The 24,996-nt window shown below is 42.0% G+C and overlaps 1 protein-coding gene across 1 annotated transcript in view; it reads right to left on the bottom strand.

Moving 5' to 3' along the window:
• Nucleotides 1-13,617, bottom strand: part of PARD6G (par-6 family cell polarity regulator gamma) — an 85,237-nt gene extending 71,620 nt beyond the window's left edge. The window contains exon 1 of the mRNA XM_026699500.2: nucleotides 13,139-13,617. Within this exon, the coding sequence (XP_026555285.1) occupies nucleotides 13,139-13,210 (72 nt within the window). The 5' untranslated portion in view covers nucleotides 13,211-13,617. The remainder of the gene's footprint in view (nucleotides 1-13,138) is intronic.
• Nucleotides 13,618-24,996: the final 11,379 nt, after the last annotated feature.

Genomic DNA, 24,996 nt, shown 5'->3' with positions numbered 1-24,996 from the left:
TTAGTGCCATTGAAAGTTACAACAGCACTAAAAAAAAGTGACTGATGACCGTTTTTCACATTTACAACCACTGCAACATCCCCATGGCAATGGGATCAAAATCTTGGCAATTTATGATGGTTGTGATGTTCTGGGGACATGTGATTTTGTGACTTTCTGACAAGCAAAGTCAATGGGGAAGCCAGGTTCCCTTAACAACCCTGTTACTAACTTCCCAGCTGCAGTGATTCACTTAATAACTGGCAAGGCAGGTTGCCAAATGGGGCAACACTCACTTTACAAATGATTCACTTAGAAATACAAATTTTGATTTCGGTTGAGGCCTTACGTCGAGGACCATCTGTACTGTTAGTGCCATGTGAACCAAGCTTATCAACCATCACCTGCATATTAATATTTCTGTCTATAAGACAACAGATCTACATTGTCCCACAATTAACTGCTAGGATATGGTTCTTAGGGTGATCAAAGTAATTTCAATGTGGCACTCCATCCTCTTTGCCCACCTCACCCCAATCCACCAAGATAATCAAGAAAAGTGTTAGCTTCAGTTCTACAATCTAGACACATTTCTAATTTGAAGCCTAGCCATCTGGTGGCATAGAAAATTTAGTTCCCAATATGAATTCAGTCCCAGAAGCAGACAGGACAAAATGCAGATATTCCGCGTCATCTAAAAGAAAAATATAGCTCTTTCAATGCCTTAATTCGGTTATCAGATTTCTGCGACCGCTCTTGCACTCATGGGATATTTGTTCTCTCACTATTTCACTAAAGCTACTTTGTATTTTGAGAATACAAAGAGAGTATTTTTTTTTCCAGTTCCTTACAGAAAGGTCCAGTTTCAGTTACAGTGTATATTATTGAACTGACTTAGGTTTGTAATTCTTTTGTTTTTCAATCATAAGAGGAAGGCAAGGATTCGTATTCCTATTACACGGGAAAGCCCAAGAAAGCTGTAAAATGCACCCACTTACACCTTTAAAAAAAAAAAAAATCTAAAGCATTAGAGGGCAAGGAAGAAAGGGTGAGCTCTCATTCTGAACTTTCTAGTTTCCAGGACAGGTTTTAACAAGCTTTAGTGCTTACAATTTAGAGTTGATCTAACCTCCATTTAATTTTTAAAGAGTGACATCATGAACATCTGCCAGGAAGAAGAATCACATGCTAGGTGGCATTTTGACCTATCTCTAGTCTCGCCAATGATACCATTTTGAGGTTTTTAATGCTTTCACATCCTTTGCATTGCTCCTGCTAATGCTGTTTCAGATGGTTACTGGTATATGTGTGTTTCATTCACTGTCTAGACCAGGGGCCTCCAACCTTGGCAAATTTAAGCCTGGAGGACTTCAACTCCCAGAATTCCCCAGTAGGGGAATTCTGGGAGTTGAAGGCCTGCAGGCTTAAAGTTGCCAGGGTTGGAGGCCCCTGGTCTAGACAACATCTTAGATAGCCAATTCTACCAATTTCAAACTCCAGATGGATCACTGCTGAATGCTCATGTTGATATACTTTAAGTGTTACACAACGTTTAAGCTTTGCATGTTATAATAATGTTGCCCTTAATAAGCATATTTTCCCAAGACAGGCCTATTCATTAATTCCAATCACCAAATCTTCCGGTTATAGACTAGACAAGACACAGGTGTCAATCACTCATGTACATTTACTACTTCTGTATTTTGGCTATACATTTTAGGAGACCTGATTGATTACAAATTCATTTATTGCTGGGCATTAGGCACAAATAAAAATATCTTCACATATCAATGACTCAAACCTTTCTGAAAGATTCATATTCCGTAGGTCCATGATGGCAAACCTATAGCACTCGTGCCGGAAGTGTCACACAGAGCCATCTCTCCAGAAGTGGCACACAGAGCCATCTCTCCGGAAGTGGCACACAGAGCCAGCTGTCAGCCATTGTTCTTTTGGGTTCCAGCATGCACATGTGCACTGGCCAGCTGGTCTTCGCATGCATGGGAGTGCTGGAAACTGGAAGAGTAGCTCCCCGGCGCGCATGTGCACTGGCCAGCTGGTCTTCACGCACGCAGGCACACCAGAAACTGGAAGACCAGATGGCTGGCGTGAATGGATGCACCGGGGAGCTGCTCTTCCAGTTTCCGGCGCGCCTACGCGTGCGAGCTTGGGCGTACCGGTTTCCGGCACTCCCCCATGTGCATGTGCGCACTCCCATTTTGTTACTCTGTGCCGAAAAGGTTCACCAACAACACTGCTGTAGGTCAACTGAAACATGACAGTTGAACCAGAGGAACATTATGAAGGGGGAAGCATTATTACCCGTTAGGATAAGCAGGCTCAGATATGCTCAAACTATCCAGATTTATACAAGTCTGTGCTACTTAAAACAATGTTGATGCTCCACAAAAATAAAAGAAGCCTGGCAGGATAAGATTAAGGTTACCTGACCCAACGCTATGTTGTTCTACCAATGGCTAATCAGATGCCCGATAAGCAGAACAGGAAGGCTATCACATCTTCCTACGTATGTTACTCCAACAATAAGCTTACTGATTCTAATTCTGAAGATACTATACAGCAGTCATGACCAGAAGTCACCGGCGGCTTAAAATCCACATATTTATTTGATCACCGTTTAAAACTGGACTAGTTATGATCTTGTGGAGGTGATTTCCAAACTTAAGCCTGCTTTGTGTAAATTTTCTCTCACGGATCTCTCACCGCAGGACTGAAGGGCATCAGCAAATTTCCTCAGATTATAGCACCAAGAAAGGAAGAAACTACTTTTTCTCTACACAAGACCTGATGTAGCTACATTTCTTTTTAACCTGAAGAGATTTAATTCAAAGGAAGTCAAATAATATACTTGAACTATTAACAGAAATTGACAGAATGCTCACTGAGAGTAAAGGATAGGCCTTTCCAGAAGGATGACAATAAATGGCTTAAGAAGCAGATTTGCCAATTAAAACAGAGATAAAAATCCATTCTCATACATATGTTTTCTCATTGGCAAGCCTCTGAATGTTCTTTTTTTTCCCTTCAAAACAACATCAAGAAATACCTTCCCTGCCTGGAGAGAAGGCTAAAAACAGGACAAGCTAATCTCTATCATCAGAACTGGTTTACTAGGAATGTAGTTGAGTGAACTTAATCAGACAGAACTATGTTAGCTTTTGGTCAAAACAATATTTTCTTTACCTTTCTAAACAATGTCTGTCCTGGCTTCTAGGCAAGTCAAACCAAGCCTAGTATCACAATCTCACACTACAGATTCATTTTCAAAGCACTTTTTTCCTCCATTCATTTTTGTGGTCATTTTTTAATAAGAAATTGAAGATTCCATCAAAACCCACAAGTTAATAAAGTACCGCCTCTGTTATATTCCTTTTGTGTTCCCTCAAACAGCCACAGACAATCCTTAGAAAACATTTGTCACTTTGCCTGATAAGAATTTTGGCAGAAATAGAGTACTTGCTTTTTCTCTTGCTACCTGGTAATAGCTAGATACGGGTAGTCCTTGATTTATGGCCACAGTTGTACCCAACATTTCTGTTGCTAAGTGAAATGGTTGTTAAGTGAGTTTTGCCCCACTTTGTGACCTTTCTTGCCACAGATGTTAAGTGAATCACTGCTCACTTAAAGTTAATAACACGCTTGTTAAGTAAATCTGGTTTCCCATTGACTTTGGTTGTCAGAAGGTCACAAAAGGTGATCATATGACCCTTCAACCATCATAATCCTTTCCAGTTGCCAAGTGTCCAAATTCTGATCACGTGACCATGGGGAAGTAGCATTCGTAACTGTGAAAAACAGTCATAAGTCACTTTTTTTCAGTGCCGCTGTAACCTCTCAACCAGTCAGTAAACAAATGGTTGAAGGACTAGCTGTACTTCTCATATTATAGTAGCAAACTATCTAAAAGCACGCCATCAGCTAATGTCAGTTCTGTGTAATTTAATTCATCAGGAAGAGTAAAAAGAAGTAAGCCCAGGTTAATACAGCTTAACTTGTACTTCAAAGAAAGTTTGCCACAAGCAAGCAAAAAAGAGGTTTTTTTTTAATAAAGATATTTTAATTAAAGCAACCAGTATGAAGGATACATTCAGCATTAGCATTTAAAAACATCCAGTATTTTCCTGAAGAACTCATTTATTCAAATGATATCATGCACGGCACACATTTTTGAGCTCATGGACCATTTTGAAAAGCAACCGATCTGCATTCCAAAAGATTATGGAATTAAAATATTGTAACGGTAGCTTTCAAAATCTGCAAGTGGGCATTGCACACCGCCCAGGGGCTACCACACGAGGACAAATTATGCATTGTAAAGATCGCTTAGAGGTGGGAGATACTCCCAATGTAATCTACTGGATCCCCTGCATGGGTTGCCCCTATGTAGGACACATGGGGAAAAAGCTAACTACCAGACGGCAAGAACACAAGACAGCAGTCGGACGAGGAGATCCAAACTCATTTGTAGCTTCACACTGCAATGAACAAGGACATACATTCAATTTTGCGGCTACTAAGATTGTTGGACGAGCAGGCACAAAAACAGCCAGGGAAGTGATTGAAGACTGAGAAACGGCTCCCTTCTCAGTCAACAGGAGTGCTGACAGTTTACCAAGTACTTAGAAAGCGTGGGCTAGGCAGCCCAAGAAGCAACAGCCTACAACTTAATAGCCCACCATCAACACCCCAATCACACAACAGGCACCATATAAATACCACATACAGAGTAGCTCAAAGCACACACACTGCTAGAGAGAAGTTTCCTGAGGATGGGCTCCAGCACAAGTCTGAAAGTTTGGAAGACTAAACATCTGGTCCCGGGGACCAACTCAGATTGGCTCCTGCAGATGGTTTTTAACTTGGGGACTGTTTAACAACAAAAGAAACACACAGCCTTGGAAAATGTGACTTATGACCCCATCCTTAAAGCTGTGAGTGTCACACCATCCAGTCAAAAGGTTGTAATCTGGGCAGGTGGCAACCAGCTCACTTTTACGATCTTTGCAGCATCTTGCAATCACATGATTGCGGTTTGCAACCTCCCCAGCAGCTTTCTGACAAGACAAGTCAATTTGGGGAACTCAGGTTTGCTGAATAGCCACATGGTTCACTTAAGGACTGCAGTGATTCACTGAAATGACTATGGTTAAAAACAGTTGTCAAATTGGGTCCAGTCATGTGGCGACTTGTTTACCAACTGCATCCCTTGGCAATCAAAATTCCAGTCCCAACTGAGAACAGATGTCAAAGAATATTTATTATCCATCAATAGGGAGTTTTGTTTTCCAGGGAGAAGGAAAAGTCAGCTAGCAGTCCCACCTTTTTAACATAACAAAGGATTTTTAACCACGGAACAATGATTTAGTACAGAATATGATATATATATATATATTCAGGGATCTATGGTCTTCTCAATAAGATTCTTTCAAAACATTTTGCATTATAACTTCTTTCATCCCCCCCGATCAGTACTGTCAATATAGTCAGGGATAATGGAGGTTGCACTATAGAGTATCACAGGCTAGTATATTAACGGCCTATGTATATTTATTTATTCTAATCCACAAACTTGGAAGGTGTGGGGGAAATGCAAGACTTTGCTCTGTTAATAGCAAAACAAATACTAAAATCCAGAACTTTGCAATCTCCATTTATCTCGCCTGAAGGAGAATTTTAATCCCAACCTACTAAATTCTGCTGTCCAGAACGCAAAGGTGGTGTAATCCAAGGACTTGATGCGGGACCTTTACAAGGACAAGAAAAGTTGAAAAGAAAACAGGGATGATCAGATGGCTGCAGAGAGTAAGTAGAACATAAGTCAGTCAAGGGAAGGCAGACAGGCCAAGGCCTACAGAATTAAGAATGACCAAAACACCTGAGAGTGATAACATCTCCCAGAGTTTGGAAGACAAATTGAAATGACCTTCCTTGATGTTCTTGTTGACAATGGTATCTTTTAGAGCAGGGGTCTTCAACTGTGGCAACTTGTGGACTTCAACTCCCAGAGTTCCTCAGCTAGCTTTGCTGCTTGGAGACCCCTGTTTTAGAGGGCAGACAAAGCCATTAACAGCATCACCTATACCAGCATTGGCAAACCTTTTCGGAATTGAGTACTGAAATGGTAGCACTCACATGTGCACAGGGGAGCTCCAGAAACCGGAAGAGCAGCTCCCTGGCACATATGTGTGCACTAGGAAGCTGAGCTTCCAGTTTCTGGTGCGCATGCACTCACGAAGACCAGCTGACTGGTGCACATACATGCATCGGAAACCGGAAGAGCAATTGGGAGATGGCTGGTGTGCCTGGACAGGTGGCTTTTCGTGCCACTGCCAGCATGCATGCCATAGGTTCCCCATCATGGACCTATCTTTTGCCTGATCTTAATGGACAGGAAATACAACGTTGTGGAAATCAGGAATATTAGGGGAAAGTGTCCATCTAACCGTCCACGTAAAATTAAATGTAGAGAGTCAGTTTGGTATACAAGTACCAGGTAAGTCCTCGACTTAACAACCATTCATTTAGTTTAGTTTAGTTTAGTTTACTTTATTGGCATTGCACCTCGTACAATGCAATCAAACACCATCTTCAGTGCACATTGTGACCATGACCATGAAAATAAACACAAACACACATCCTTCACACATTGAACCGGAAACCCCCAGAAACCGCACCAACACTGCACTATACAACGGAATTCAAAAGAGCTATTGCCCTGGGATAGAAGCTGTTTTTCAGCCCATTTAGTGACCATTTGGAGTTACAACAGCACTGTGCCATACAACCATTTTTCATGAGGTTGTTGCAGCATCCCCATGGTCAACATTCAGATGCTTGGCCAATGATTCATATTTATGACGGGTTGCAGTGTCCCAGGGTCCTGGGATTCCCCTTTTGCGACCTTCCGACAAGCCAAGTCAATGGGGGAAGCCAGATTCACTTAACAACTGTGGTGAGAATGGTCGCAAAACGGGGCAAGCCTGCGCTTAGCAGCTGGACATTTTGAGCTTAACGGTGGTCGTAAGTCGAGGACCACCCGTAGCCCTTGGTAATGGCCCTTCGTTAAGCAACCGTTTGAAGTTCTGACAGCACTGAACAAGGAAGCTTACAAGGGGATCTCAAAGTTGGGGCCATCGCAACTTCCATCCAATTGCAATTTGGGCGCTTGGCAACCAGCTTGCAATTATAATGGCCGCAGCACCCCACAGTCATGTGACTGCCATTTACCATCGACACCGCCTGCTTCTGGCCATGAAAGCTAATGGGAAAGCTGGCAAGAGGTCAGAAATGGCGAGTGCATCCATTTGCATGGCTGACTGGGGAATTCTGGGAGTTGAAGTCCACAAGTCTTAAAGTTGCCACATTTGGAGACGTCTGCCTTCAGGACTCAAGAGAAACTGGATCAGAATCAGAGAAGGGCACGGAGGAAGGCCAGGGGACTACAAAATAAGCCCAATCAAGAGAAATTAAAGTAAGCAGCTGTGTTTAACCTTGAGAAGGTATGATAACACTCTTTTAAGTCCCTGAGGGGCAGGGGGTGGGCCGCTGGGGGTTCGCAGGGGTTCGGGAAGCCCCTAGCTAAGATTCTGTGCAGTTTGGAGAACCTCCAAATCCCACTCCTGGCTGGCCCCACCTAGCCCACTCCACCCCTCCCCTCCCCGGAGTCCCCATGTGGCCCGTTTTGGATGGAGCTAAGTGCAGGGCGCGGCTCGGGGAGGGCAAAAAACAGGCCTCCTGGAAGTTCAGGAAGGCCAGAAATGGGTCTGTTTCCAACTTTCAGAGAGCCTCCGGAGCCCAGGGAAGGCAAACACTCCCCACTGGGGATACTGGAGGCCGACTAGGCCATGCCCATCCTGGCCACGCCCACCCAGAAACCGAGCACAGAACCCCTTGCTAAAGTTTTTGAAGCCCACCACCCCAGCTGAGGGGGTGTCACACAGGCCTGTTCCCTCTCATTACAGAATGCAATATCTAGAATACAGGTGGTCCTCGACTTACGACCACGGTCGAGCCCAAAATTTATGTTGCTAAGTAAGACATTTGCTAGGTGAGTTTTGCTCCATTTTACGACCTGCCTTGCCGCAGTAGTTAAGTCACCACAGCTCTTAAGTTACTAACCTGGCTGTTCAGCGAATCTGGCTTTCCCTTTGGTTGCGCCTGTCCAAAAGTCACTAAATGGGCATCACAGGACTCTGGGACTGTGATGACCCAGGGTGGGATACAAAATAAACACAGTCACGAAAACAGGTGAATCCTCTTTTATTCCTTCACTTTGCTTCAAAGCTCCAAATATCCTTGACTGCAGACAAAAAAACCCTCCCCCACAAGCAGTTACAAAAAGGAGGAAATGCCATTTTAAACTAAAAATGCCTATAAATTATAAAGAGTAAAAACAACACAAACCACGCTGAAGCAATCAAGGGAACCAGGCAAGATAAGGGCTTGAAGACATCCACAGATATCGGAACACACACTGGGAAGGACGCCAAAGTCAGAGAAAAACAACAGACTAGATATATTTCCATGCTTTGTTTCCAGCACTGGCCCATACGCATGTCCGTCCTTTTAACCAGTTCTCACAGCTGCAGCCCATGTAGAGGATCCCCCATATACCACGCCATTCATATCTCTTCCTTATCCTCTCCTCCCTGCATGCCCTAGGATGGAGAGGGGATGGGCCTGGGTCTTCCTCTGACTGACCAGCGGCCTCTGCCCTTCCCCAGCCTCCTCCACCACCTCCGGAGCCACACTTCCACTCCCTGTCAGCTGTTCCTCCTCTCCCTCGGAGTCAGTCTTCAACAGGGGCATGACAGGGACACTGAAACTGTTATAAATATGAGTCGGTTGCCAAACATCTGAGTTTGGGTCATGTGACCACGGGGGATGCTTGAACCATTGTAAATGTGCAAAACGGTCATGAGTCACTTTTTTTCCAGTGCTGTCGTAACTTTGAATGGTCACTAAATGAGCCATTGTAAGTCAAGGACTGCCTGGAATATGTTTAAGTTACAAGAAGACATAGCCTGACCAAATGTGGGCAGTGGAGGAAAGGAAACTTCCTATTACAGATAGTCTTCAACTTATATCCATACCTTTTAACGACTGTTCGAAATTACAAAAGCACTGGGGGGGGGAGGGGGGAATGACAGATGAATGTTTTTTGTATTTACAACCATTGCAGCATTCCCCAGGGTCACGTGATCAAAATTTGGATGCTTGGCAATTGGCGTGTATTTATGGCGGTTGCGGCGTCACCTTCTGCAACCTTCTGGCAAGCCAAGTCAATGGGGAAGCCCATCGATCAACAATCATATCGACTGCAACGCAACTTAAAAGAGGTAACACGGAGCAAAGCTCACTTAAGAACAATCTCACTTAACCACAGAAAAACTTTGGGCCCCATTGGGGTTTATCACCTGTATTAAGAAAAGTTTGGCAGTAGAACCAGTTGCCCAAAGAACTGGTATGCTCTCTTTTAATAATCGTGTTCGGTTTAGAGCAGGGATCTCCACCCTTTATCTTATTTATTTTATTTTATTTTGTCAAGCGATTATAAGATAATGGGTATAAGTATAAACATAGTTATGAATACATGAAATGGATACATATAAGAAAAATAAAAAATAAAAGAAACAATAGGACAGGGACAGTAGGCACGTTGGTGCGCTTATACCATGCCCCTTGGCAAGTTTAAGGCTGGAGGACTTCAACTCGCACAATTTGAAAGGTTTGAGTCATTGATATGTGAAGATATTTCTACTTGTGCCTAATGTCCAGCAGTAAATGAATTTGTAATCAGTCAGATCTCCCAAAATATATAGTCGCAATACAGAAGGAGTAAGTCAAACAGTAAGTGTACATGAGTGATTGACAGCTATGTCTTCTCTAGTCTATAATCGGATAATTTGGTGATTGGAATGAATGGATAGGCCTATCTTGGGAAAATATGCTTATTAAGGGCAACATTATTATACCATGCAAAGCTTAAATGTTGTGTAACACTTAAAGTATATCAACAAGAGCATTCAGTAGTGGAATTTTAAATGGGTAGAATTGGCTATCTAAGATGTTGTCTAGACCAGGGGCCTCCGACCTTGGCAACTTTAAGCCTGCAGGACTTCAACTCCCAGAATTCGGGAAGTTGAAGTCCTTCAGGCTTAAAGTTGCCACGGTCAGAGACCCGTGATTTAGAGTCCTGCAAGGAACAAGGGAATTAGCTTCCTCAGCCTGAACAGACTCCTCCCAAGGCCCTAATGCTATGAGTACAAACTTGCTTAGATCATACACAGGCTTTGGAGGCAAGTGATTTGGTGTGACACAAGGGAAGACATTCTCACCGTGGCAACAGCAGAGCCCCAAGCAGGTCTCCTCATGCTCTGGTAATGGGTAGTGCCTTGGCAATGAGTGTGTCCTTCAAGTTCTCCCTAGTTGTCAAGTCAAAACTCTTACCAGGTTGACAGAAAAGGGTTTCCATCTCTTTAAACAGTCCTAGATTAAAGGCACCTTCTTCTTCAAGTCCTGCCCTCCCTCTCTCTTCAACACCCATAATTTCAAACCAGTTTGCCCGGATATAGGGAGAGTTTAGGTTTCTACATCTAAGAAGGCACACAGCTTGGAAAAAAAAAACATAAAGGGATTGGAAGTTCTTCCCAGGAACGGAATACTTTCCAAGTTAAGCATGTGTTTCACCTAGGAAAATGCGGAACGGCCAGAGGAGACAAAAAAAGACACTTGTAATAGATACATGGTAGTTCCCGACTTACAACCCTTCATTAAGTGACCCTTCCAAGTTACAACATTGTTGGAAAAAAGTGACTTAGGGCCATTTTTCACACTTCAGCGTTGTAGCATCCCCATGATCAAAATTCAGAATGCTTGGCAACCAGCTGCAGTGTCCCTGGGATCACTTTTGATTCCCTTCTGGGAACTTCTGTCAAGCAAAACCAACGGGGAAGCCAGATGCCAGGTTATTAACTTAACAACTGCAATGATTCACTTAACAACTGGTTGTAAAATGGGGCAAACCTCTCTTAATAAGCGTCTTCTTGCTGGGCAACAGAAGTTTTGGGTTCGATTGTAGGGGTACGTCGAGGAGTAAATGAGAAAGATACAGAACCAATGTTCCCTCTTTATGGAAATAATGGCATGGAATATTATTCGGCAAGCCCCTTCAGAGAAGCCAACAGGATACAGTCTTTTACACTACATAGGTAACACAGGATTTGGGGATCATCGCATCAACAGAGACACAGTAGCCTGATAGGACTTGAGAATTGCATTGTTCCCAAATATGGACAGACCCCAAGGGTGGTGCGCTTCCAATCCTGCCAGGATCAAGAACATGTTTATGTTGGGATGGGGGTGTCTGCCCCCCCCCCCCACCAAACTAAATTAAACTTTGAAACGCAGCTGTTGGCATATGGACCTCCTTTTTGCTCTGGGGAGAAAAAAAACCATTAGCTCCAAAGAAAGAAGACCTGCCTTCCACCAAACCTATGTTTCAGATGGTTGGTTTATACACCCCACTGCCCTTGAGCAGGCCTGGATCAAGAGGCAGCGAAAGCAGGATGGGCTTCAATGCAGTATTCCCCTAAAGTGCTCGAGTTGTAGAGTTATTTGGGGAAAGTGCAGAGAGACCTACAAAACACACAGACGCACCACTGTAAAAAGATGCGGGATGAGGTCTAAGCCAGCCTCCTCTCCATCTTTCCAGACCATCGCAACTTTGGAGAAACGAATCCCTTCTCTCTGTGGTCCCCCGCCCCCGCCCCCCCAATCTTCCCGCCGTCCTTTCCAATAAAAGGGAAGGGAGAAAGTTTATAAAGATAATCCAGGCAGCTCCGGGGAGTGGAGCGGGGGGGGGAGAGAAAGCCAAAGGTGCAACAAAGACGAGGATGCAACTTTCCCAAACAAGTTTAAACACGATGGGTGAGCGAGTCCGCGGCGCTGAAAAACAAGGCAAGGCGACAGTCGAAAACGGCAGGCAGGCGAAGGTTTCCTTGAAGCATTGGGGCGGCCCCCAAATGGGATTTAATCCCAGGCTGACTGGAGTCGGTCAAAAAGCAGCGACTGGAACCGCCGCCGCTGGCGAAAAGATGATGTTAAGAAGGGGGAGAAAGGAGGCGGTCGGGACAGGAGTGGGACCCGAAGCAAGGGCTCTACTCTTTTTTGCCTTTCGCTCTTCCAGCCATCCTTCCTGCGTCTATAGACACTGTCTCAAAGACAAAGCACTTTTTGGGGGGAAGTTAGGAGGAACAATGCGAGGGGGTGAGCAAAAGGAGCAACATTTCGCTCCCTTCTACGCAAGGGATGGTTTTTGAGGAGGGGGAGGCTCTTCAGCATCCCGTCTAGTCCAGCCTTCTGACGGGCCCTTTCGGGTTCAGTAGTTCAGTAATTCCCCCCCACCCCCCACCCCCCAAAAAAACGAGCGAGCGAGCGAGCCTAACTAACGTGCCTCGGCCGATCGCCTCGCCTTCTTCCCTCGGAATCCAAGCCCTCGCGCTGCCTTTTGTTAGGAACAGCCAGAAGAAACGTGCCACGGTCATCGCCGGGCTCGGCTCAAACCAGGCAACCTCCAAGCCAGCAGCTACCGGCTAATAGACACCGGCCTCCAGATTCGAGACAGTCAATATACCAAACGGGGGAGGGGGGGCGAAAGGGGTGGAGGAGAAATACCCGACCAAGGTTGCCCCGCAGATCACGGAAGAAGTTTGTCCAGAGGCGGTTTTTTGTTTTTGTTTTTTCTTCTTTAAATTTAAGAATCCTTACGGATGGAAAGGGAGAAAGCCCTATCCATCCTTAAGTAGGCGGGGGCGATAGAAGGGGCGAAATTTGATATTCCTTTCTTAAATCGAAAGCAAGCGACTTTTTTTTTTAATTTAAAAAAAAAGAGAGAGAGAGCTGCTGCCCGAATAAGTTTTTCTTCTTTCGGGCGGAGAGTTCAGAGGAGGGGGAGGAGGTCGAAACAAGAGAAGGCAGGAGGAGACTCTTCATTCATTAATCATCATCATCATCATCATCATCATCATAAATAATAAAAGGAGGGGGGGCGTGTTGAGGGAGTTGGGGGGAGGGAGGAAAGGTACCGGAGAAGCAGGAGAGCTGATTCAGGCGAGAAGCAAGTGTGCCGTCCTCTTACCTTGCTTTTAACTTCCACCGCGCCGTAACCGAAATACCGCAGACTCTGCGATTTATTAAAACTCCGATTCATTTTCTTTGCCCCCGCTTTAAAAAAAAAAAGAAAGAAAAAGAAAAGAAACCCCCCCCCCCGGACTTTCTCCTCTTCTTCTTCGGCCGCCCCCCCACCCCCACCCCTCCAAGAAGGGCGGCAAAGATCCACCACCGCCTCCGTGAGAAAAGGCGAGCTTCTCTCGGCCAGCCGTTTGTATATCAAAGGGCTCGCCTTGCCTGCCTCCCGCCCTGGAATGTAACTTCTTTGGAACGTTCAGCCTCCCAAGATTCTTTTACTTTCTCTCCCGGGCGCGTTGCAATCTCAACGCCCGCCTTTGAAAGCCTCGCTCCGCTTCTCCGGGCTTCTGGTTGTTACAATCGCTTTCTTAGGCAGCTCCGCAAACGCGCCTCTGACTCAATAGGAAGGCGGGCCCGCAGCACGTAGAGAGCCCCGCCTCCGACCTCCCGCCCCTCACCCCACCCCCCACCCCTTCTCACCCACCACCACCACCACCACCGCCAACCCGCCTCCCCCTTTTCCAGCTTTCGCCCGTTTCCAAATGCGAGAGCGAGTCCCGCTCCCGGCCACCGGGAGGGGGGGGGGGGCGGGAGGGAGGGAGGGGGCGGGGCGTTGCCTCGCTTTGCGGTTAAATGACATAATTGGTCAGCTAACGACCGAATTGGGTTGCTTAGCGGGTTATAATGGGGCTTGCATCGTAAAGAGAGAGGGCTTTGAAAAAGAGCGGGGTATATCAGTTGCTGGGAAGAGACTTTTTAATGCAGGGGTCCTCGAACTTGGCAACTTTAAGACTTGTGGACTTCAACTCCCAGAATTCCCCAGCCAGCATAGCGGACTTCAACTCCCAGACTTGTGGACTTCAACTCCCAGAATTCAACTCCCAGCTGGCTGGGGAATTCTGGGAGTTGAAGTCCACAAGTCTTAAAGTTGCCAAGTTTGGAGACCTCTGTTTTAAAACCAAGGATCGCCAAACTTGGTAACTTCTTGTAGGATTGGTGGAGTTTAATTCCCAGAATTGCTCAGCCCAGCACAGGCTGGCTGGGGAATTCTGGGAGTTGAAGTCCACAAGTCTTAAAGTTGCCAAGTTTGGAGACCTCTGTTTTAAAATCAAGGATCGCCAAACTTGGTAACTTCTTGTAGGATTGGTGGAGTTTAATTCCCAGAATTGCTCAGCCCAGCACAGGCTGGCTGGGGAATTCTGGGAGTTGAAGTCCACCAGTCTTAAAAGTTGCCAAATTTACAAAAAAAAAAAAACCCTCTGTTTGAAAGCATCTCCACGATCTGTTTTTGTTTGGCTAGGGTTTTGTTTGTGTTAAGACTCTGAAAAGTAACCATATATTGCAACTTTGATTCCAAACCTTGAGAGTGTGTGTATTTTCCTAGAGAAATCTGATTTTCTAGCTCCTAGCTGTCTGATTTTCTCCATTTTACCACAAACCTTAAAGGAACAAAACAAAACTGCGATGGGTGAGAGGGGGAGAATTTCCATATGGATTCTTAGATCATTATATGCGGATGAAGCATAATATTACATGCTATTTATAGCATTATTTATTTAAAAGTGTGGATGGCAAATTCAGTCATCAAAGGCTGAAGCAAAGTTTACAATACAATGCACATATATTTACATCCATGAGGGAAAATAGCTCCAGATGATACACATCAAGGAGTAAGTCACACATTGCAAAGTATCCTTCCTTCCTATTTTCAAATTAACACATGCTTGATTCTAATATTACTCTGAGGGACAGATGTGTGTGGATTCATTGCATTCATGAAATTCAAATTCTTCTTGTTATATAGCTAGTCCTTGACTTGTGACCACAATTGAGCCCAAAATGAGTCAAAAAGAGGGCTATGAAAGTATTTATATTCCGGACATAAACTGTTTCAACTCCTATCCTCAAAACGACGCTATAGAACACTGTATACCAGAACAACTAGACACAAGAACAGTTTTTTCCCGAAAGCCACCTCTCTGCTAAACAAATAATTCCCTCAACACTGTCCAACTATTACAAAGTCTGCACTACTATTACTATTAATCCTCCCATTCTTCCTTTCACCTATCTCCTCCCAACTATGACTGTATGACTGTAACCTTGTTGCTTGTATCCTAACAATTTTCATTGACTGTTTCCGAGTATGATTTGATTGTTTACTGTACTCTACAGTAGTGCGTTTCGAAAATTTTTACCACCGGTTCGACGGGCGTGGCTTGGTGGGCGTACTTTGTGCACAAGCACACTGCACGCGCATGCATGCCAAATGCACACTTTGAGTAGGTGCAGAGGCATTTTGACTCACCTCCTGCAATCCTGCGCTCTCCCTGTCGCTTCAGCAGCTGGTGCGCAGCAATCTTTTGAAGCAGATGCGCTTCAAAGCAGGACATAAAAGTTAGCATGGGAACCCAGGCAGGAGGGTGGGCCCAACAGCACAGCGGCAGAGAGAACCGGTTTGGAGTCTGCTGCTCATCAGCGCTATCAGCTCGGTAGAACCAGGCCGAACCAGTAGAATACCAGCACTGTCACCCTATGACTATTATTAAGTGTTGGATCTTATGATTCTTGACTCTTGAAGAATGTATCTTTTATGTACACTGAGAGCATTTGCACCAAGACAAATTCCTTGTGTGTCCAATCACACTTGACCAATAAAAGAATTCTATTCTATTCTAACTTCACTTGCTAAGTGAGACATTTGTTAAGTGAGATCAGGGGAAGAAGCATTTGATTTTTCTTTTTTCTGCCACCGTTTGAACACGCTAACGGTACAAATATGCCTCCAAAATTGCAGTGACCTTTCCAAGAAAGTCTGGTGCCGGTGGGGATTTTTCCTTTAAATGAAGATACTGTAGACGTAACTGTCTCAGAGAGTCAACTGTTATTCTGACACTGCACTGGGGCAAGAAGAGGACAAGAAAAGATTTGGGAGAAAGCTTTTTCCCTGTTCAGCATAATTGACACTGTCAGATTTTGCAATGTTGTTGTTCTTCTGGCAGAGGATGTCGTGAAAAGTTACAACACTGTTTTTCACCTACATTTATACTTGAATGCAATAGTGCCCTTGATCTTGGGGTGACCTTGGTCTTTCCACATCTGGGTTCCCAGGATTATGACAGACGAGGCTGCTGCCAATTTTGAATCGTCAAATGTCTTAATCGTCTTCCAAGTTCACATACAGTCAAGTCATCCTGAGATTTTTTTTCTGTGTTAGACAGATCACAGTATAAACAGACACGCAAACATATATACTGTATATGGCTGACAAAAGAGTTTGGAATATAAATTTTCAATGGGAAGAAAGAACATACAATGTGACAATCTGACTCTTGATAGATTCATTCATGCAACAGATTGAAATCAAAAGTGGGGAGAATAGAATAGAATGGAATAGAATAGAATAGAATAGAATAGAATAGAATAGAATAGAATAGAATAGAATAGAATAGAATAGAACAGAACAGAACAGAAGTGTGATTGGACACACAAGGAAATTGTCTTGGTGTAAATACTTGGTGTATACATAAAAGAAAAGATACATTTGTTAGGAGTCAAGAATCATAACACTTTAGCTGCCATCTTAGGTATCTGGCTTACCCCGTGCTTACTGCATTCTTATTTTTACATTAAGAACCTTGCATTCTTACTTTTGGCACTTCGATTTGCCCTCTGGTTACAAAAATGAGGTGATGATGATGGTAACAATCATGGAGCGTGGCTACGTATATTGCCCTGAGAGCCTTAAATATGAATTACATAATGCAGATTATAAAATCTTTTCTTCAATATTGGCAAAAAGACTTACAAAATATTTAAATAATTTTATCCATCCTGACCAAAATGGATTTCTGCCAAAGAGACAAATCAAAGATAGTAGGAGAGTAATCTTGGACACTTTGGAATACTTCGAGGCATATCCTGAAAAACAAATGGCTTTGATATTTCTAGCTGCACAGAAGGCATTTGATAATGTGAATTGGCGATTCATGTTATTACTGCTGGAACAGATGGGCTTTGCTAGAAAATTTATTCAAGCAATAGAAGCTATATATCATAAGCAGACGGCAAAGGTAATGATAGAGGGAGAACTGACAGAATCTATCGATATAAGAAAAGGAACAAGACAAGGGTGCCCACTATCACCTTTCTTGTTTGTGTTAACTTTGAAAGTGCTAAACAGAAATATTAGAGATGAAAAGAATATAAAAGGGATGAAAATTAAAAAGGAAGAATTTAAGTTGCAAGCATTTGCAGATGATCTGGTTTTTATCTTAGAAGACCCACTAGAAACAGCATCAAAATTGATAGAAAAGATAGTGACATATGGAAAGGTGGCTGGTTTGAAAATAAATAAAGATAAGACTAAGATATTGACAAAGAATATGCTATCAAGACAAAAGGAAGAATTGACAGACCTACTGAAAATTCAGGTCAAGAATAAGATCAAGTACTTGGGGATATACTTGACAGCAAGATGCAGTACACTAAAAGAGAATAATTATATCAAACTTAAACAGCAGATAGTGCCAAATTTGGCAAAATGGGAAAATTTACAACTGTCATTAATAGGGAGAATATCAACAATCAAGATGAATATATTACCCAGAATTTTATATTTGTTTCAAACAATTCCAATTAGGCTTGGAAAAAACTACTTTGAAGATTTAAATAAAATTGTATTGAAATATATATGGCAAGGTAAGAAAGCGAGAATATAGTTAAAACTTTTGCAAGATGCTAGAATAAGAGGAGGATTTGGTTTGCCTAATTGGGAGTTGTACTACCAAGCTACAAATTTGATGTGGGTTAAGGAATGGATAACACTAAGAAATACTAGATTGTTGACATTAGAAGGACATGACCTGTTGTTGGGGTGGCATGCTTTTTTATGGTATAAAGGAACTAAAACACAGGGGTACTTTAGAAGGCATTATATACGGGAGTCTCTGTGGTTACATTGGGAGAAGATTAAAAGATAATGTTATTTGAAAATTCCAGTCTGGCTATCGACTATTAAGCATTTTCTTATCCTATAATATACAAAAAGGAACAAACAGTTAGATATGGTGAAATATTGAATGAAAAGGGTGAACTTAAATCTATACAAAAACTAGAGGAACAAGGTAAAAAGATGAATTGGTTGTCATATGCGCAAATACATTCAAGGTATGATAAAGATTCTAAAACAGAAGGTTTCTATGATAAATTGACTGACTTAGATAAGATTTTGACAGGTGCTGACGAAAAGGTGATTAAAAAATTGTATGGATATTTATTAGAAATTAAACTAGAAGAAGAACAAATTAAAGAAACTATGATTGCTTGGGGGAAGAATTTTGGATATGGGATTGATCTAGAGAAATGGCAAAAATTGTGGTCTCAAAATTATAAAACGACAATGTCAACAGCATATAAAGAAAATTTGTATAAGATGTTTTACAGGTGGCACTTTCCCCCGACAAGAATAGCAAGAATGTTCAAGAATAAATCCGAAAAATGTTGGAAATGTCATCAGATACCTGGCTCATATTACCATTTGTGGTGGACTTGTGCAGATGCTAAAAAATACTGGACTAAAATCCACACGTGGTTGGAAAAAATGACAAAAAAGCATATAGATTTGAAATCAGAAATATTTTTATTGGGAATTTTACCTGAAATATATAGTAAAGACTTGAAATACCTGATTGTAAATGTATTAACAGCAGCTAGGATTGTATTTGCTAAAAATTGGAAAAATGAGAAAATACCGTCACAGGAGGAAATCATTAAGAAAATATTGGAATGTGCTGAAATCAGTAGATTGACATTTGAAATTAGAGAACAAGCTGATAAACAATTTTATAAAATTTGGGATCTATTCTATCAATAGTTAGACAATAAAATATAGTAATGAAATATATAGACTTTTAGAAAATAATAAATATATAAAGATGTATTCTTTTCTTATTATATCTACAAAATGATTCTAGGATAGATCTGGGATGATAATCTGAATTGTCATAAAACAAATTAAGTAAAATATGATTGTTTTGGAAAACATGAATGAATAAAAGTATAGTCAAATGATTGATTAATAATGATATTAATGTATTTAATATATTGATTGAAAATACGAGATTATATACAATGTAATTATAATTGAAGACTATGAAATGGAAGCACAAAACAATTTGTAAACCAACCAGCACACTGTATGTACATATATGGAAGATGATTTTATGTTTTTATGTTTTGTTTGTTTATGTTTGTTTTAAAAACCAATAAAAATTTATATATATATAAAAAAGAAGTTAACAAACCAATACTTCAAAGCAGGAGGCAGTACTAGGCAATGAAGATCCAGAAAGTCTCTGGAATTGAAGTTTGGGATCCCCAGTGGAGGCCCTTTGAGAGCTGTATGCAACAAAATTTCATTTTAAAGTGACAGTAAAGTTATTCTAGCTGTCTTCAGATAAAGAGATAAAAGCCTTTGAAACACAAACTGCAGGTAATCCTCAACTTACAACCCCAACTGAGCCCAAAATTTATGTCGCTAAGTGCGACAGTTTTAACAAAGCTTTGTCCCATTTTAGGATCTTTCTTGGCATAGTTGTTAAGTGAATCAGTGCAGTTGTTAAGTTAGTAACACGGTTGTTAAATGAATCTGGTTTCCCCATTGACTTGGCTTGTCAGAAAAATAACATGAGCCCGAGACACTGCAACCGTCATAATTAAGAGTCAGTTGCCAAGCATCTGAGTTTTGATAACATTACCATAGGGATGATGCAACGATCATAAGTATAAAAAATGGTGATAAGTCACTTTTTTCTAGTGCCATTGTATCTTCAAACAGTCAATAAACAAATGGTTCTAAGTAGACAGCTGCCTCAGAGGTGGTATTCAGCAGGTTCTGACCAGTTCTGGAGAACCAGTAGCAGAAATTTTGAGTAGTTCGGAGAACAGGCAAATACCACCTCTGACTGGAGATTTTACAGTATCCTTCCCCTGCCACGCCCACCAAGCCACACCCACAGAACCAGTAGTAAAAAAAATTGAATCCCACCACTGATCTTTCTTCTGGAGTGGAGTGAGAATGGAGATTTTACGGTATTCTTCCCCTGCTACGCCCACCAAGCCACACCACGCCCACAAAACCGGTAGTGAAAAATTTTGAATCCCACCACTGGGCCGCCTGTACTTCCATTTCCACTCTCAAAAAACTTCCCCTCCTTCCCCCAGACACAATTACACTGCTAAAATTAGATCATTTTCCAACTGAACTTTTGTGGGTAGTGTGATCTTGGGCCATGGGGTGCATGTAGAGTTATTATAAAGGAAAATGAGAATATATACAGTTCTCAACTTACAGTTCTCAACTTACAACAGTTCACTTACTGACAGTTCGAAGTTACAATGGCACTGGAAAACAGTTACTTATGACCGTTTTTCACACTTATGACCATAGCAGCATCCCCGTGGTCACACAATTTACATTTGGATATTTGACAAACTGACTCATATTTATAATGGTTGCAGCGTCCTGGGGGTCATGGGATCTCCTTCTGCAACCTTCTGACAAGCAAAGTCAATGGGGAAATCAGATTCACATAACAACCGTGTTACTAAATTAACCACTGCACTGATTCACTTAACAACCGGGGCAAGAAAAGTTGTAGAATGGGGTAAGACTCACCAAAAAAATGTCTCACTTAACAACATAATTGTTGGGATCAATCATGGTCATAAGTAGAGGACTACCTGTAGTCTTATGCTGGTCCTACTCCTACCCTTCATCTTGCTAAAAATCCACACAGGTGTAAGCAAAATCCCCTACACTCTGGACAGGTTAACATCTTGCTTAGAACCATTTAGCGCTCCTCAACTCCCGTAAACCAAACAGCAACAACAGGGACCGAAAGCGATCTCCATGCCATGGAAATGTGGAAGTCTCCATTGGATATTGGGCATCTCCCATCCTGACCACATTACAAAGCATTCGACAACATTTTGGTGTGGCATCAAATATAGAGAAGGTGAGAGAAGGCCAGGTCCGCTGGTATGGACATGTCCAGAAAGCAGCACCTTCCACTGTGGCCAAGATGGCCTACCAACTAGAAGTTAATGGCCAGCAACCTCGCAGGCGCCCAAAACAAAGATGGCAAGACACCATCAACAAAGATATGCAAGCTGCAGGCCTGCGCCCCAGAGATGCAGCCTGACTGTGCAAAGTGGTATTCAATGATCCGAAAAACGGACCCTGGACCTACAGGAATATGCTAGGAAGGAGAAGAACTCCCCAAAACCAAACAGTAGCCTCATATCTTACACCTCAGTTGCACAACAATCTCCAGCTCTCTGCTTCCATCATTTATTTCTTTGCGATGGTATCTTTAACCCTGCTACTTTTATTTTCTTAACAGTTTCCGACTTATTTCTCATGTTTTTGATTAGCAGACAGGGATTTCACATTCCCTTAAAATCTTTAAGGCAGTTTCATACACTTCTCTTGTTGGTTTTAGGGGAAGGAGAACAAAGAGAAGGAAATCTGAACATGTGGTCAGTAGATCTGTTGGAAAGAAGCAGACAGTAAAAAAAGTAGAAAAAAATAAAAAACTTATTGGAAAAAAAAAAGAAAGAAAGAAAGAAAGAAAGAAAGAAAGAAAGAAAGAAAGAAAGAAAGAAAGAAAGAAAAAAGCAAATCGAGAAGCCATATTAGATTTCTGAAAGAGAAATCACAATATATTATACTTAACAAAGAGCTCCAATTCTAAGCACACTTCCCCTCTGAATTCGGTTATGCTCATTGTGTTAATTTTCAAGTGAGCATGCTTTTGGACTGTGACCTTGTTTTAATTGTTACAATTTGAACATGAAACGTGTCCTTCCTTAAGTAAGTCTAGAGTAGAAAAGTGGAAGAATCAACTTCTTATTGTGAGAGATTAGGTAATTTCCTGAGTTCATCTAAAGAAGACATTGTGCCTACCTTCTTACTTCAGACACCTGCCTTTTAATCTGCTATCTCAAAGAATCCTTGCATGCAGTTATATCCAGGGCTGGGCTGCTGGGGGTTTGCAGGGGGTTCGGGAGAGCCCCTAGCTAAGATTCTGTGCAGTTTGGAAAAACCCCAAATCCCACTCCTGGCTGGCCCCGCCCCACCCACCCATCCTCCCCAGGAGTTCCCACGTAGCCCATTTTGGATGTAGGTAAATGCAGGGCGCATGTGGAGGCTCAGGGAGAGCAAAAAAAGGGCCTCCTGGAAGTTCAGGAAGGCAGGAAATGGGCTGGTTCTGGCTTCCAGAGAGCCTCCGGAGCCTGGGGAGGCTGTTTTTGCCCCCCCAGAGGCTCAAGGAAAGCGCCCAGAGCCAGGGAAGGGCAAATGCTCCCCTCCCGCCATGGTGCAGAATGCCAATTAGGCCACGCCCACCCAACAACCTACCAGAGAACCCGTTGCTAAAATTTTTGAAGCCCACCCCTGGTTATATCTGTGGTGCGTGTGTGTGTTTAAAAAAAAAATTCAAGATAGCAGCTATCACTGTGTGATCAAAGCCCGCAAATTTTGATCGTGTAATCGTGGCTGCCATTTTGAGTGTTTGCCTCATATTGCTCATATTAAATTTTAATGCCAAACCTCAGCCATTTACATTACATTTTCTTAAAATTTAAATAGCTACAGGGAAAATAAGAATGAAGGGGCAAAGTACAGAGTATACTTCTGCAGTCAGAAACACAGCGTCTTCATCCTTCTGGCACAATACTGAACCTGATAGTACCATTGCCTCTGCCAGCAGTACAGAACGTTCAAATATTTGTTCATTGGGAAAGAGCGGATATGCAGCCCGGGCCATAGCAGACCACTGCTGCTCATCCCTGATGGTTTGTTTATTAGTATAGGTCCAACCTGAAATTATCTTACAAAGAGCCAAGCACTATTCATTTATCTATGTGCTGCTTGCATGCTATAGAAAGTATATTTGAAAAGTCCTCATTTGTCATATTTATATCATGCTTTTCTTCTGGGGGTTCAAGATAATGTGTGTGGGAGCTTCCCCTCATTTGTTCCTGAGGACAAAAGATCGGTTGGGCTGAGAGATAATGACTAGTCCAAAGTCATTCTGTGAGCTCCATGGTCTCAGGGATCCAATCCAAAACCCTAATCACTGCCAAAGTTGCTTAATGATTCCCAGACTTCCTTTGTTTTGCTCCTATCCTTTATGACTGCTTTCACATATGTGCTGAAGAAAGGAGTGGCAAGAGAAAGCAAAGGGAAAGAAAAATAGAACAATAAATTTCCCTTTGTCCTAGAAAACTGAACAAATAGGGCTTTTAGTCTAGGTTGTCTTTGTACGCCTGGAAGGCTCTGAGAAGGAAGAAAGATGATCGATATTGTGCTGAATAGCTATACCTATTTATCTTCATCATCGTTATCATTATCATCACCATTATCATCACCACTGTCATCACTATCATTTTATTATGGTCTTTAACCAGCAAAATTAATGTAGTTAAGTACTTGGATTAGAGGAGATCACCACAAAATATTCTACAGAATTGACTGGAATATTTTTTTAACATCTTGGAAGAAGGCAATAGCAAACCATGTCCACATTCTGGACAAGAAAACTACATGGATGATTCCATTAAATCGTCAGTAGTCAAGCTCACATTGAAATAGACTTTATTCTTCAAGAGCATTTTCTTCAAACAAATCCATAAAGCAAATTGACTTTAGATTAGGCTGTACATTGAGAGATGCTACTCATTACTTCAGGCTTTATAATTAAAAAATATTTTTTTCCCAACAACATATAGACATCTCTCTGTGGGGGCACCTTCTTTTATAGCCAGTAAACAATCATAGCAAGTAACACTTATAATTGGAACATTTTTGTTTCTTTCTTCTTATGAACTCTCCTGAGCTTTTATGGTTCATAAAATTGATGAGCAGTAAAAATGGAAAAGTGTTTTAATTTTAGTGCATTGACAACAGAATTCCTGGATGCATTTGTTACAATTAAGTCTTTGCCAGCCTCAGTAAATTCAACAGAAGGATTGCAGTATACATTTAGAGTTGTGAGATCATTCCTTAATGTTTTCCATTTAATGTATCCAACCCTTATAAATTATTTGGTAAACCAATGAATTGTTTTCATTATTTCCTGTGGTCTAAATCCTGTGGATTTGTTGACACAAGTTGACTTGACACATTAAATGTATTCCATATATTTTTAGTATTCTTTGTCCCTTTTTCTAGTCCCTCTTCCACTTCCTATTGTTATCTCAGTATTGTTCTATTGTTGTTATTGGGGTTCATTGTTGGCCCAATACTGAGATTCAGTGTTGGGTTAATGCTCATTTAAGAAGATGTGATAGAACCTGACACATTTTTTTCAAAATGTAATTGTTTTCCCATTTTCTCTCCTACCTAGGTCTCTTCCAGTCAATGAGTCTCTTCCATCTGAAATATCAATTTCAGGCAAGGATGGGAAAATGGGTAGACACCTTGGAGATGCTTTTCTTATGCTTTGGAGAAGCAGTTAGAGAGCACATGATAAGGAAATACAGAAAAGATTGAGAACAATATTACAATAATGAAAACACAATTAAAATATGGGGTTTGCATTTTGTGATATTGTAGGGATGGCAGTTGTCTGGATTTACTTTTGGGTGAGTTCTCTGGGGAACATTGGCTTTCTCATTCTTCTGATACACCAGGCAGCCTCTTGCACTGCCAGACAAACTGTCCTAGATCAATAGAAATTCAGAATTTATTTCCAAGATAGTAAAAAAACGAGGAGGTGTTTGTTAACATCTTTTCAGACTAAC

The sequence above is a fragment of the Pseudonaja textilis genome, chromosome 3 (assembly GCF_049901715.1).
Source record: "Pseudonaja textilis isolate UNSWEBS1 chromosome 3, rPseTex1.2, whole genome shotgun sequence".
Lineage (NCBI taxonomy): Eukaryota > Metazoa > Chordata > Lepidosauria > Squamata > Elapidae > Pseudonaja > Pseudonaja textilis.
Note: the sequence above shows the minus strand (reverse complement) of the source record. Positions and strands in the feature narration are given on the sequence as shown.